Source organism: Delphinus delphis, chromosome 2 (genome assembly GCF_949987515.2).
Source record: "Delphinus delphis chromosome 2, mDelDel1.2, whole genome shotgun sequence".
In the NCBI taxonomy this organism is placed as follows: Eukaryota; Metazoa; Chordata; class Mammalia; order Artiodactyla; family Delphinidae; genus Delphinus; species Delphinus delphis.
In genome coordinates, this window is record NC_082684.1 from 22,986,263 (window position 1) to 23,002,892 (window position 16,630).

Below are 16,630 nucleotides of genomic sequence, written 5' to 3' on the forward strand. Positions count from 1 at the left end.
GAATGTTTTCATTAACAACCACAACACACATACCACTGTCCCTTTTGTTCCTTAAACTAAGCAAATTCTTTCCTGTCCCAGGACCTTTGCCTTTGCCACTCCCTCTCTCTATAATGCTTTCCCCTTAACTCTTTCGGTGACAGCTCTTTTTCATCCTTTAGTTTTCAGCTCAAATGTCACCTCTTTGTGAGAACTTAACCTGATCAACCTGTCTAAAGCAAACCTCTGCCCTTACCCCCCATCATAGCTCCTGGGTGTCTTCTTTATTTATGTCCTTGTCTTCTCCTTTAGAATGTAAGCTCCATGAAGGCAGAGAGACCTTATCTTTCTTGTTAATAACTGTGTACCCAGTGTCTATCATAGTGTCTGTGTCAGTAAACGTGAATGAATTAATAAAATGAATAAATGAGTGGGAGGGAGGAGAAAGAAAGGAAGGAAGCAATGATGTAGGGAAAGAAATTGGAAGGAAAGAAAAAAATAATGGATAAAAGGAATAAAGGACAAAAGGAAGAAACGTATATAGCCTGAGGAATGGTTTATATTCTGGGCATATGTATTTATGCACATACAACTTTTAAATTTTGCTTTAAAGTTTAAAAGTTGGGTAAAAATTTTCTGGTTCTTATTTTAGTTTCTTATCCCTGGTCAGCATGTCTCACCTTATCCTCTGCTTCCAGTTACATACAGGGTTTCCTACAGGGTGACCTCTGTGAGGCCGGAAGTAATTCTTATAGGACACCAATATCTTAGAAAAGGGGGTTACCAAACTTCCTGTAAAGGACCAGTATCTAAATATTTTCACTTTTACAGGCCATATGCTCTCACCCAACAACTCATCTCTGACGTCATGGAATGAAAACAACCATAGACAATATGTAAAGAAATGAGTGGGCTATGTTCCAATAATACTTTAATTATGGAAAGTGAAATTTAAATTTCATGTAATTTTCACGTCATGATTATTCTTACTTTGACTTTTTTTTTCAACCACATAAAAATGTAAATACCATTCTTAGCTGGCAGACCTATAAAAACAGGCAGCATGTTGGAGTGACCTACTGTCGTACTTTGCTGACCCTGCCTTGGAATGAACTACAGTTTAATGGTTATCTGTCTCAAGAATGTTTGTTTTTTGAAAGATGAACTGGAGTGGGAAGAGTCAAAGAGTAAATTTTTGACCTCTTCCTCAGAGAATAAATTTCTGTTGGTAGAATTTTAAATAATTTTGCAAATAGAAGGAAACTATAATTTTGGGTAATCAGTCAGACCTTCCTGAACTCCTAAAATCACACTCCATTAGTGGGCCATTATCCACAGGTAAGGTTGTGAGTGTTAAAAGTAGCTTTCATTACTGGCTAAAACTGCCCAGGTGCGTCTGTTAACAAGCTCACATCTTATTTATTCCTTCCTTCATAGACTTTGGAATTTAGGATCAGTTACTTCCTGGGATGATTTTGAAAGCCAGACAGTTGGGGATATTTTGAAATGAATCACTATTCTTTATTTATAATCCTGAAGAGTAAAGTATTTTAAATTTCAAATAATGATTTCCCTAAAATTTGTGACCTTAGTTGGGTAAACAGTTATTTGGAGGAACATTTTAAAGGTCCTTTAAAAATCATTAGAAATTATTATGGTCCTATTGGTGTTATTTTTATAGCTATTACTATTTATAGTGCTTTAAGTAGACAATAGAGCTTTCCAACTCTTTTTCTTTACTCACATCTCTCTTAAACAGCCAAAGCTACTATTTAAAATGCCACCTTCGGAAGATGCTAGTCAGACTGCAATGAGAAATCAGAATGAAGCTCAATTTGAAGAAAAAGCAGTTAAGTACTTCATAGGTAAAATATTTAGAATATTTGGAACTGAATAGTCAAAATACATCCGCTTTATTTCAGGACATACAGGGTAAGTCAGCCTTCAGGTATGCTTCCCAGAAGTTCAACTGAAAACTAAGTTGTTGGGTTTTTTCTCTCAGTTTTTGTAGATACTAAGAATAGTGCACCATTGATTATCAGAGTACATATAATCTAAGGCTAGTTTTAAATCCTTTAATCACCTTTCCCTTTCTACCTGTACTTGTGTATTACAAAATGGAGGTTAGTATAGTTCTAAGCTGAGTCAAACTGAGTTAGGAAGCAAGAAAAGCCTGAGTTATGTCAGCCGAATACATTATTTTAAAACAATCTGTCTATGCCTTGATTAGTCATTCGGAGCAGCAGCCTCTCTCTTTGTATAGAATGGTGAGAGATAACTGTACGCAGTAGCCCGCAGAAGGAATATGGGAATGAGGGTGAAAAGGAGAGTATCTAATATAATATTCCTTATGTTTTAATTCCTGAAAAGAATTGAGTAAATGACTTTCCATGTAAATTAGGATGTGGATTATTGGAATTACAATTTAATTCCCAAGGTGGACTGTTTGCTTTTGCCATTTAATGACTCAACCATGTGACATGCACAGTAGTCAACAATCAAGTGTTGCAATTCAAATATTCAAGAGCAAGGAGCTTGGGACAAAGGGTTCTGTGATTATATGGGTTTCCTTGTGAACATGCTTCACTTGGAAACCCAAGAGATGTGCACACTTGAGGGAAACAAAGGAGATGTTAGCCTCAGGGAGTCTCATTAGATCAGCTATGTTTGGTGGCAGTCAGAGACACACCCTGAAAAAAAAAAGCACACCCAGTTGTTTTCCACAAGTTATGCATGACACAGACCTACTCATAAATTATGCCATAATCACCACTGCACTATGATTTGCATAAGAGTTCAGAGCATATTCAGCTGATATATGACAGGCCTCACAACTGGAGACACGTACTTTATTTCATAAGGTGTAAATCCTTGAAAAAAAATGTGGTGTGTTGGTTTCTGGATTGTTAGCTTTTTCCCCTGCTACTCAACTCCTGTTCCTGCATCTCTTTTGGGGACAATCTTTGAAATTACATTGGTTACCATTTGCATTACCCCTAACCACGATCATAGCCTTTATATTACCTGCAAATAACTTTTAGGTGTTCTCCAGTCTAGATGTCATTCACTGAACTTTTGTTACCTGTTACTAGCAGTTTCACTGTGGAACTGAGCAGTACCAACAGAAAGATAATTCTGGCTTTTGCCCTTCATTTGGGTTGCAGTCTTATCCTGTAGGCGCACACGTATGCACCGTATTACATTGTGCATTAAAGAAGAAACTTAGAGTGATTCTTCATTTTGAAGCGGGGCAGGGGGAAGAAATCTCATTGCCTTGCTTTGTGTTCTAAAATATAAAGGGTAAATCTGAGATTTTTTTTTTTTTTTTTTTTGGTGTTAGTTTTGTACTGTTGACTAGAAATGCTTACAGGGATTTTAAGCAAAACCCTTACCTAGCCTTTCTGGCTGCATTTTCCAGTGTGAAATCTGTTGAAACAAACCAACAGAGCCCCATTTCCATGCTTTCTCTTCATTTTTCTCCTTCACCCCACTTGTATTCCCTGCTCCGCAAACCCATGTACACATCCCACTTCAGTGTAAGTGCAACCTCAGCCTTTCCTGAATAGTACTGAATGCAAGTGCAGTAGTCAACAACGGCCTCATAACAATACCGCAAACCAAACCGCTAGCCTGAGAATACAGCAGAAGAAAGCTACAGAAGCAAAACTGGCTGCCTCAGGTCCCTATCTGGCAACGGTAGTGGATGAGAGAACAGGTCAGAAATGTGGAGCACACACTTAGGCTTTGTTCTTAAATTTTGTCTTTGTTTCTGCTTCTGATTTTCCAGTCCCCAAGTGAAAGGTAGATAACAAGGATCATTACTAGGCTAGGAAATAATACGTACCTTTAAACTGGCTTTTCTTGATAAGTTAAATGTTGGGTTTTCTTATTGACGACTTTTTAGGTAAAATCCTGATGCCTTGTTGTGGTTTTCTTTTCAGCATTTCTGTTTTGTTATTTTGAACCCTGAGGTAGATTATTTGAAAAAGGCACATAAGCAGCTAGTGAAATGAGTTAACAAAGATTGACCAGAAATATCTAATGATGGCTAAATTGAACACCAGATGGTGGGAAACCACTGCATGCTGCCCTAATGTCATTCATTCTAAAGTTTTTTAAAATATAGAGTAACTTTGACTTTTAATAGATAACATGCAATTTTATGTACAGATCTTTGACTTCTGTGTGTATTCAAAGCCAACTTATGCTATATTTTAAAACTTTGGTGTTGCAACATTGAGGTTGTTTATGATTTTTATCTATTTTGTTTTAATTTTTTAGAATGACTATGAAACACTGATCTTTTTTTGAGGTGGTTAATAAAAGCCTTTTCCTTTTCTTTCACTTTAATATCTTGAAGTGTGGAAAATAATACATTTGAAATTATTTCTAACTCTTTGAATTATTTAAAAAAATGATTGACAATTTGTTAAATGTAATGGGTTGTCATGTGGAAAAATGCATAGAGGAAAAATGCATTTCATTTTATAACCTTCATGTACGAAACAGCAGGTAAAGTGTGAGTGTTGATTAAACCAAGATAACATTGACAGGAAAAATGCCCTGCAGTGGTCTCTCTGGGTGAAGCTCAGTGGATTTTTCTTCCAGAAAACAGGCTTTGTGCATTTAGAACAGTGACGAGAGGGAGTCCTCACTGTGGGTTTTCTTTTTGTAAATTATATGTTCATCATGGCCCTTCAGTACAGAGAAGTTTCCAGAATTAGTCTATGCTTGTAGTGTTTCTTAGACTCGGAAGCAATAGAGACTTTCATTATATTTTTACGCCCGTATTGTGCTTTTTTTGTACGCTAGTGGATGTATTTAAAGCACTTTTGGAAAATGCTGCATTATTGTGATAAAGTCACTAGACCTGTACAGCTCTACTTATCAGGGGGAGAGCACTCTGAGCATTCAGACCTGTGAGTCTCTATTTCATCTCTTAGAAGGGATGGATGAATCAATGTGGCTAGTTGATTGGCTCAGCTGAGTCAAATAAACTGTTAATGACCAAGGATTCAGATACCAACTCTCCACGTAGCCTTCATTTCCTAACAGCCTACAAATATGTTCCCATCTCCAGTGATACTAATGAATTTGCTTTGGTTTATTCATAAACTCTAATGTACGCCCCACTGTGACCAGGTAGCAAAGGAATATATACAGCTCAAGACAGGTTACTAACCTAATGATAAAAAGTTAAAATACATCTTTTTTTTAAAGTGCATGTGCTATTGTCCTTCCCAAAAATATAACTCACCTTACTCCATCTGTCAAGCCCAGAATAAATTAAAATGTGATTTCTAGCATTATTGTTTTCATTTAGAAATGGTATGTAGTATTCACACTGATAATAACAGCTAGTACTCTTCATTGTAACTCAAGGACTATGCAGTGACTATATGTATAATCCTTAAGAGTAAACATTAAAATAATTGTTGCCATTTTAGGTTTTTCTTAGACTTTCCCCATCTTAAATAGCACTAAAAAATAGTGGGAAAGGGACTCTCCAATCACAAAAAAACTGGTAACGATAAAACATATTTTTTCCCTAAGAGCTTTTTTCTTCAAAACATTTGAAGGAAATTTCTCCTCCAATTTTTAACCTTCTACTCCCCATTGTTTCTTTCCTTGTTATCCAGAAATATTTCATACAGGAGAAATAAATAGATTTGGTCTAATAAAATAGTTTATTTGGCATAATAAAATAATTTATTTAAAATAAATTATTTGGTCTACTAAAATAATTCTTACGTCTTATTTCAATTGTTTTTATTTGGAGTAAAAGCACTTGGAGGCCCATGAGTGGGTTTCAGAGAGTCTGCAATTCCCCTAAAAATATATACAAAATTCTGTGTGTTGTGTATAGTGTACATTTTCCTGGGGAAAGGATTCTCAAAGTCCATGGCTACAAAAATAAGAACCACTGATTTATTAAAACCACCTGAAATGTCATGATGATACTGAGAGTATCTTCCTTACTTCATTACTTCTGTCTTCCCCCTCTACTCCTCTCACCTACTCTCCCCCCTTTCAATATCCTAGCAATTCTTTTCTTTTGGGGATCTAACCTTAGGAGTGTGTATGTGGTAGGAGAGGAGGGAGAGTGCTGAACCTGCAGGCCAAGTTTGAAGATAAAATCTGTTGAAATGAAAATTGAAGATTAAACAGCAACAACAAAACACTACAGTTGCAGTTATAGTAAGAGTGGGAGAGGATAGGGAGAATATATTTTGGTATAATTATATATTCATTCCAAGACATATACTGGCATGTGTTTTCATAGACTGTATCAGTGCCACAATATTGGCTTAAGTTATTGGATATTTTAATGATAAGAACATGAGCAGATGTATGCAAATATTTTGTTTGAGAATAGAGATTTGCAGTAGCCTAATTCTTTTATATACAGAATTATAATAACTAATCTTTTCTGCCAAAAAAGAAGTCAACTTCAACCATTTAAATTTCGCAATACATTTCTTAAATTGATACAGCCACTATGGAGAACAGTATGGAGGTTCCTTAAAAAACTAAAAATAGAACTACCATAAGACCCAGCAATCCCACTACTGGGCATATAACCTGAGAAAACCATAATTCAAAAAGAGTCACATACCACAGTGTTCATTGCCTCACTATTTACAATAGCCAGGACATGGAAGCAACCTAAGTGTCCATCGACAGATGAATGGATAAAGATGTGGCACATATATACAATAGAATATTACTCAGCCATAAAAAGAGTTATTTGTAGTGAAGTGGATGGACCTAGAGTCCGTCATACAGAGTGAAGTAACTCAGAAAGAGAAAAACAAATACCATATGCTAACACATATATATGGAATCTAAAAAAACAAAAAAAAGAAGGTTCTGAAGAATGTAGGGGCAGGACAGGAATAAAGATGCAGACATAGAGAATGGACTAGAGGACATGGGGAGGGGGAAGGGTAAGCTGGGACGAAGTGAGAGAGTGGCATGGACATATGTACACTACCAAACGTAAAATAGATAGCTAGTGGGAAGCAGCCGCATAGCACAGGGAGATCAGCTGGGTGCTTTGTGACCACCTAGAGGGTGGGATAGGGAGGGTGGGAGGGAGATGCAAGAGGGAGGGATATGGGGATATATGTATACAGAGAGCTGATTCACTTTGTTATACAGCAGAAACTAACACACCATTGTAAAGCAATTATACTCCAATAAAGATGTTAAAAAAAAGCAAGTTAATAAGTTCATAAAGATTAGGAGTAGTTTGTTTTTATTTATGGCCTACAATTAAGGCCAACAAAACTGCAATTTAGACAGAGCTCACTAATTGGCAACAATGACGGGTATCCTATTAGCTGTTGTTGATTGGCAAACTGAATTATTTAAATTCAGACTAATGAATTGAATTTCTTGTTTCCCTAATTTTCTCATTTTCTTAACATATATATTTTTCATTGAAAGCTATCTCAGTACCACTTTGGAATGGAGTAGATTATAGACAGACATAAGTAAATTGTATTGAAATAGATTATTGATCTTTATATTTTAACGAAATTGAGATTTTTTGACCATTTGCGTTTTAGCCTTATAGACTAGGGTTATGTTTCAGTCAGCTGGGACTGCTATAACAAATTATTGTAGCCTGGGTGGCTTAAACAGCAAACATTTATTTCTCACGGTTCTGGAGGCTGGCAAGTCCAAGGTCGAGGTGCTGGCAATTCGGTTCTTGGTAAGGGACCTCTTCCTGGCTTGAAGATGGCCATCTTCTCCTTATTCCCTTACCTGGCAGAGAGCAGAAAGAGAGGCAAGCATTCTGTGTCTCTTCTTATAAGGGCACTAATCCCATGAAGGCTCGATCCTCATGACCTGGTTACCTCCCAAAGGCCACATCTCCAAATGCCATCACATTAGGGATTGGGGTTTTAATGCATGAATTCTGAGTACACAAACATGTAATCCATGACAGTGCGTATTTTAAAATCCTGTAACAAATATTTAAGTAAAATGAAGACAGTAATACATAAATTATATCAGTTTATCTTTACCAAACAGTGAGCTATGAATTAAAATGGAATTTAATTCAGTTGTCCTATTTTGGCATCATATGATATCACGGATTTCAAACCAGCTGTATGTGTGCTTTTAAAATATGCTAATTCTAAATAATATGAGCCCCATAGGTACATGGTGTGGGGAAAACTTAAGGCCCAAATAGTGGCTGTAAATATTTTCAGCCTTCCAAGATGGTTCATATAAATGCGATACTTCCCAAAGACTGTCTAATGAGGTTCTGTTCAGTCTGCAAGTGATGATAACACTTTGCTGAATGATTTTGTCCCAGATGCACTGTGAATAAGATGCCTGGTAAGAACAGATCAAAGCCCCGTTGAGGCATTATATGTATTTATTACGAGCTACTCAAATGTGACAGTACACAAGTCACCAATAAAATAGCAGTTATTTTATGAAAATTATGGGGGTAAGGGTGAGGTTCTCTCAAGTATGCCAACAAAATGTAATTAAACAGATTATATTGCTAAAAGCAATCTGCTTTGGGCTGATTTTGCATAATATATTCATTTAGCTTGTGCCCACATAGCCAAATATTTAAAGAGGCAGAAATGTTCAACCCAGTTTCGCAGTCTGAGGGTTGAAGGCTGGGTTGCAGAAGTCCTCAAAGGCAAGGCCTCTGTGTGTTAGGTGAAGCTGGGAGAATGCAGGGGAGAGCCAAGTTTATGCTCCTAAGTGTCATGGGTCTCTGTCAGTCTCTGTACGGTCACAGAGATCTGAGCTGAATGGCCCTCTGCACCATTTTCCTTCCTTTCCCTCTTAGCGCAAACAATTTAATTTTTAAAAATCCAGATTTTATATATCTCCTCCAACTACTTAAAATGAAAGAATAGAAAGAAAAGTGGCCTTGACCCTCGTAAAAAGGATGGCTTTGCACTTCCTTGAATTTTCAGTCTCCTCTCTCTCAAGTCAGCTTTTTTTTTTTTTTTTTTTTTTTTTTGGTAAAAACTTTTAGTATGTAGCTGTTAGCTCTGGGAAGAGTTGAGAACACAACTGTTGGATTGAGAATGAAACCATTCTTAATCATTTAGCTTTTAAAGTGATATTATCACTGACTCTTTTTAAAAACAGTATTTCTATGAAACCTTCTAAGATATTGTAGGTAATGAAGACCTTTCTGGGTTCAGGATTGGCTGCATGTGACATATCTTTCTCATTTACTTTTCCTGACTTGTTTCAATTAACAGTGTACTTATTAATTTTAATTGGTGAAGTCATTCTTATGTCTGAACTTTACTTCCTGTGAGAGCATACTTTGTGCTGTATACCTAATTGAGAGCTGGTATATGTGCTAAATTCCTTTTTTAAATCACTACTATTGTCTAGTGGTTCATATATTCAGATCTAATAGTTATATTTCACTAAATAGATAAATAATTTTACCAATGCAAAAGTGATAAAATCTATTCCACTTAGTAACTATGTTTGAATTTATGGTATTTACTATTAAATTAAACCTTGTAGTCCTCCTAACACTAGTTGAGATGAGAAAAGTGATTCTTTTATGACTATTTTTCTATTGGAGAGATTATCCTGAGTAGGAGTTTTCATTTTTTACATTTTTTAAATGTTATTGTTCATAGAGGATAAATAGAAAATCTAAAAATTAAGTAAACTTGAAATGATTTTTTATAGCTTTGTTTTAATAATTATGTATTATGCTTTATTTGCAGGACCGTGTACATGCGTTAGAAACGGTAAGTTGGGGCATCTTCTTTGTCCTTCTATCAGGATTACTGCTGTGTCCTGATGTGGATTTCAGAGCACTCCCCAAAGGAAGCAGTTCTGGAAAGCGTTTCTAAAACTATATCTAAGATTCAAAGGAGAAAGTAAGCTAAACTATACCAGAAAGATATGTAGATACAAACTTTTAAAATGAAAAAAAAAAAAAAAGAATTAAGAAAAAAATTGTGTGTGTTTAAGTGGTCACTGCTCTCTCAAGACAGGTGATGCACTAATTTATGGAAGACATAATTAGCTTAAATGTAATTATGCTTATTTGTTTCTGTATTTCCCAATCACTAAAAGGACTAGTTGATAAGAAACTGAGATTAGGTTGCTATTTATACTTTGAAGGGCAGTCAACATTTTTTTTTTTTTACAATATCCAAATAATGATAAAAGCTGGTTAGCCTTTTTTTCAATAATCTTACTTGCAGGAATCTGATGTTAGGAAATCATTTTTTTAAGTGCAAATATATAAAGATTACGTGCTTGCAATATTTATTGGAAAATGATATACATTTTTATAGAAAAAAAGGGGAGATGACTTATTGTTCGGCAATAAAGTAATGGTTAGATAAAGTGTGAAACTTCCACCCAGCATGACACAAAGATTTTGGAAAAGGTTTATTATATAATGTTAAATGGAAACAAATTCAAGATATAAAATTATGTGTACTTTAATGATAACATATGATGATAGGTGTATAAAAAAAGAAGCAAGCAAATCTTATAACAGCGACTTGTTAGACAAGAATTAGGGCTGTGATATCATTCCTTTCTCTGTTCCTCAAGTTTTAAAAAACATGGTTAGATTACTTTATAAATAAACATTTTTATAATAAAAACCACATGAATTGAAAGAATGGTAAAATAAATTATGGTACCACCTAACGATGAAATATTATTCAGCCATTAAAAGTCATATTTTCAAAAAGAAAATATTGACATGCTATTATATACAGGGGGAGATATTTAAAGCTATATGGAGAGTATGATGCAAATATTGAATATGCATATTTTGTGTTTAAAACTTTTGAAAACACACAAAATATTGAGTGACTTGGGTCTAGTGGTGATTTTTTTTTAATGTTTTTAATGAGCAGGTGAAAAATAAGAAACTTTTAAACAATAAGGCTAATTAAGAATAAAATATTTATATTTTGAGTGTGAGGAAAGGAAAGATGCTAATTGAGAGTATTTTAGTCCTGTGTAAGCAAGTGATTTTGATCGACAGTGTGCAGACCCTAGCTGGGAAATAATCTATTCCTTAGATTTAACCAGGCCATTGGGAAAGTACACTGACTTTCTTGGTTTCAGCATGATGACATCGTAAGTGAATAAAATGTTTAGTGTTCCTCCACATATATTTTACTTATCCTTAGAAAGTGTCTTGCCAACAGTATTTGGCTTGTAAATTAAATGCTCTTTTTAAAAGTATGAACCAAAACAGAAATGTTGAGTTTGAGGACCTGGGTTCAGTACACAAAATGCCACTTCAACATTTAGTAAATCGCTTGTTTCTTGATTCCTTCGTCTGTAAAAGTGAATATAATTAAACATATTTTATCACACTGTTGTGAGAATTAAGAAAGAAAATATATGTGAAAATATTTAGGACCAGACAAGTGTTAGGTTATCGTTATCATTACGTGATTGCTTATTTTTTCTTATTTAATCATTTTGATTATACTAGTGTGTCATGTGAAGCTGAAAATTATCAATAACAACAAGAAGCCTATAACTTTTATTAGTATTTGTTGGTCTTTTTTATTTACATAATCTCTTTACTAACATAGTACTATGGTATAAAATCTTAAATGCCTTATTCTAAGGGTTCCGCTAAGAATAAAGGTAAAAAATAAAAAATCATCATGAGAAAAATAAAACTGGTTAAATGAACTAGGTTTTTTACAGTGGCAGTTTTCTCAAGATGGTTTTAATTTGAAATAATTATCATAAGTAAAACCTCGGTAATAATGAATGAAAAATGAAAATGCTCAGTAATAATGTTAATGCTCAAATGTTATGAAATCCTTTGACTTCATATGGCATTATAAAGAGTGGATTTAATATACTTGGTAGACTGTTCAGCTGGTAAAGTATTTTGTAGTTCATAAAATCAAATATGCTGGAAGCAGTCTCAAGACCATTTATTAGTCTCTCACAACTTAGCACTTAAACCATAGAAGAATGTTGGTGGTCTCTCATTTGGTTTAGGTGGTATTAGGGTATGTAAGGCTTTGAATGTAGGATACGTGTCCTGGTGATACAGATCTGCAAAATTTGAAATTTCATTATTCCATTAGGAGTATTTACAATAGATTAATTTTAAAGGTTTAGTAGTTATAATACCTGAAAATAAGAAGGTCTTTTTTGTCATAACGAGCAACTTGATTTGGCTTGTCACCAATTATCTATATGCTCAGGTCGCAGTTGTGTCTGTTTCCCTTTTCTTTCTCAATACTTCCCTCTCCTTCTTCACTAGCAGGTAAGCTTCTTGGAATAGAAATTACATTTTATTTACAAATGCACCCCCAGGGCCTGCAAAACATTCCTAACATATAGTTGACAATCAATAAACATTTGTAAAATCAAAGAATGAATGTTGAACTGAATGTATATAATCCTCACATAGACTATTCTTAGGAATCTAGGTGTACACAGTACTGACAGTTGAGGGAAAAAAGTACCCAGAAGCATATCAATTTATTCTTTTTTCCCTAGCCTTTCTGATCAGTGTTACACTTTATTTGGTGTTTCACAGAAGCTTCCATTATCTTCATTAAAGTTTAGTGTGAATTCTCCTAGGAAGGAACCACCTTCAGCCAAAACATAGTAGGTTGATTCCCCAAATAAAGCTAAGTGATTACCTGAAAAAAATCTTGGTTGGAAGGATCCTTTTTAGGATCCTTTTTAGATTCCACATATAAGTGATAACAGAGTATTTGTCTGTGGAATCTAAAAAGTAAAACAAAGGTATGAAACAAAACAGAAGAGAAACAGACTCACAGATACAGAGAACAAACTAGTGGTTACCAGCTTGCAAGCATCCTTCCTACATATACTGGGGACTCAGAGTGGATATTTATTGGGCACTAAGGTACTAGGTAGACAGTGAAGAGGAGAAAAGGAAAAGGAATTGTGATCAGTTCTCTCAAGGAGCTTGCACTTTAATTGAGGAGAGAAGTTGCTTACATATAAATGAATTAATGATGTAAGATAAATATGCACTGTCTACAACATGTGAATGAAACAGTGCATTTTGTAGAAGGCATTACAAAGAAACAATAATTGTAAAATAAATTGACATCATTGCAGTCTAGGTTCGTCATGGAAAAGCATGGCTTTTGTAGTTTGAGGACATGATGGAGGAGATTAGTTTCCTCTCTGAAATGGGAAGAATCAGTAGTGTCAGGTAGAAAGAGCCAGAGAAGACATTCTATATTGGGGATGTAATAAAAGTTTAAAGGCAATAATGAAAAAAGAGTTAGCTAGGGCTTCCCTGGTGGCGCAGTGGTTGAGAGTCCACCTGCCGATGCAGGGGACACGGGTTCGTGCCCCGGTCCAGGAAGATCCCACATGCCGCAGAGCGGCTGGGCCCATGAGCCATGGCCGCTGAGCCTGTGCGTCCGGAGCCTGTGCTCTGCAACTGGAGAGGCCACAACAGTGAGAGGCCCGCGTACTGCAAAAAAAAAAAAAAAAGAAAGAAAAAAGAAAAAAGAGTTAGCTAAAAGGATATTTAAAAAAAAAAATTTTAAGGCAAAATCATGAAATCATGACTCTCATACAAATATAAAATGAACTCATGACAAATGAGTTTAACTCATTAATTAATCAGAGAATGAGCAAGATGTTACAACTCACTTAAAGGAACATTCAAAGAGCAATAGAGTACTGAAGTGAATTTAGAATAGAGGCAAAACTGGCTTCTTCCATAGTGGAGGAAGGAAATCAATTGAACCTCCCCAGACAAAATTTATTTCATGTCTATGTACAAGAATCATTTGCATAGCGATCAGTCATCTATAACTCACAGAGTTATAAATAGCTCCAAGACAGTGACTGATACAGAGATCCTGTAGAATCAAAAAACCCAGAAGCGTCCGCGAGGCAAAAACTAGTTTTTCACTGAAAATACCCAGTAAGTTTTTGTTCCATTTCAAAGGCTTTCACATCTTTTTTTTTTTTTTAATAGCCTCATTGTCTGTAAAACTTTGAGAGAGTAATAGACACTTCGGGGTTTTGAAATACAAACCAAGGAGTTTAGATTTTATCTTTATATCAGGGATACAAGTGGGTTTCTTCCTGAGTGCCAGTTCCTACTGGTCAGTACTGGCTATTGAAACATTCTTTTGGGAAGGATTCTGGGCTGCTCTTTTGGAGAGCACTGCTGTGATTGCTTTGCATTCTCTGTTGTGTCCATTACGAGGTTGGGAGGTGAAAGGCGGTAGCATGGCTATTTAGCCAATAAGTAGTCATTAATGGTTTTCAGTCAGGGGTTGTGGCGTGGTGAATGTGGTGTGCAGGAGTACAGCTGGAGTGGTGGTGTGCAACCACCACTACACTGGAGTGGAGTGGTGAGAGCCTGCAAGCAGGAAGAGGGAAAGCGCATGCGGAGGTAATACAACTTTAGGACTGTGCTAGGAGAATTAGGAATTGGGACAGTTTGGTGCCAGAAAGGCAGGGTTAGAGTGATTACCCTTGTTTATAGAAAGGCACTAGTGAACTTAGTAAGTGGGAGGTCAAGGGAGAAGAGGAGATATAGGCAGTACAATAAGAAGTCAGGGTCATTTTAGGAAATGAAAGGGAAGGGAAGGCTGTTCAGCTTGGAGATACAAATTCTGTTTGTCATATCGCACTTCAGACCTGTCTTTATTTTCATTTCCATAAATGCCATGATAATTTAGATTCTCAATACCTTTGTATTAGTTAGAGTTAGTATGACCTCAGTTAAGAGAAATCCAAAAAGAATTATGGGTTAAGTCAGATAGAAATTAGTTTCACTCTCGTTTAACAATCCAAATATATGGTGTCCATGGCAGGTATGGTGTCAGTAACCCAGGCTTCTTTTGTTGTTTTGCTCTACCATCTTCAATATACTGCTTCTGCCTCCTGATCTGTGATGCCTGTTCCACTCCAGCCCTTAGATTAATATTGTAAATAGACAAAAGAAAGAAAGGGAGAGCATGTATGTAACTTGCCTTTAGTGAAAACTAGAATTTGCACATATCATTTCTGTTCATTTCCGTGGACCGGAATTTAGTGACATGATTATAACTAGCTTTAAGATTCAAAAAGAACGAAATAAGCTATAGGCTTTTGGAAATTTCAAAGTAAACTTCTAAACAACTCACAGGTCAATAAATAAAAGAAAGGACATGCCCAACTCATTAGGAATTGGCATAACCTTTGAGACAAAACCAGACGGAATGTATAAATAAGGGAAATTAAGGAACTTCTCACATATTAACATGGATACAAAAATATTATACACAAATATTAGCAAAATAAATCCTGGAAGGTATAAAAAGGAAAATTACTCATGAACACTGACAAATTACCAATTCATCAATTAATTGAGTTTATTCCAGGAATTGAGTTGGTTTAAAATTAAAAACTCAGTCAGTGTAATTCACCATAGTGACAGATTGAGGAGAAATAAATTTAATAAGGTCATCCCAATAGATGAATAAGAAGATTTATTCCTATTATATCATTATCATCCTCATAAACCTTTTAGAAAACTAAGAATAGAAGAGAACTTCCTTAATCTGATAAAGGTCATGTGAAAAAAAATCTCTGGCAAACCTCACCTTAGCATTTTGAAAGTCCCTCTTTAAGACCAGGAATAAGCAAAGGATGCCCCATTCTACAGTTTCTGTTAGACACTGTGTTGGTGGTATTAACCAGAGCAGTAAAACTATCATTATTTGAAAGTAATATTATTGTTTGTATAAAAAGCTCTAGGAATTCATAGTTAAATTATGAAAAATAGTTTAACAAGTTTGATAGAAACCAGTATTTGAAAGTCCCTTTTCCTTCTAACTCCAGCAACAATGGCTGAGAAAATGTTATTAAAGTTACTATATCAATACAAAAGTAACAAAGAATACAAAGTATACAGGAAAATATCTGACAAAAACATTCAAGCCTTTGGGCTTCCCTGGTGGCGCAGTGGTTGAGAGTCCGCCTGCCGATGCAGGGGACACAGGTTCGTGCCCCGGTCCAGGAGGATCCCACATGCCGCGGAGCAGCTGGGCCCGTGAGCCACGGCTGCTGAGCCTGCGCGTCCGGAGCCTGTGCTCCGCAACGGGAGAGGCCACAACAGTGAGAGGCCCGTGTACCGCAAAAAAAAAAAAAAATTCAAGCCTTTATAGAGAAGACACTCTGGAATAGTCAAGATACTTCTGAAGAAGAGGAAGTGGGGAGAGTTTTCCTAACATACATATAACCTTATTAAAGCTATTGAAATTAAGATAGTGTAGTCTTGACACAGGAATATATAAATAGGTTCATGTAATCAAATAGAGAATCCAGAAACAAATATGTGTACATAGAAACTTGATGTCTGACATACCTGGCATCACATATCAGAGGAGTAAGGATGGACTCTTTAATAGATGGTATGAAAAAAATGAAATTGAACCCCTATCTCAGATGCAAAAGTGGGTGAAAGCCTAAATGTGAATGATGAAACCATAAGGCTTTAAAACGAAGTATAGTTTAGTATCATCATGACCTTGGGACTTTGGAGGATTTCTAGGGGTGAGGGGGAGGGGCACTGAAAACATAGGTCATAAAGGAAATGACTGATTTGACCACATCAAAATTAAGAACTTCCATAAATCAAAAGACAACATAAAAAGAA

At 35.6% G+C, this 16,630-nt stretch overlaps 1 protein-coding gene across 1 annotated transcript in view; it reads left to right on the forward strand.

Annotated features, from left to right (window-relative positions):
* Window positions 1-16,630, forward strand: part of CEP128 (centrosomal protein 128) — a 435,188-nt gene that overhangs the window by 371,644 nt on the left and 46,914 nt on the right. Inside the window, exon 20 of the mRNA XM_060003365.1 lies at window positions 9,711-9,734. Coding sequence (XP_059859348.1) covers window positions 9,711-9,734 — 24 coding nt within the window. The remainder of the gene's footprint in view (window positions 1-9,710; window positions 9,735-16,630) is intronic.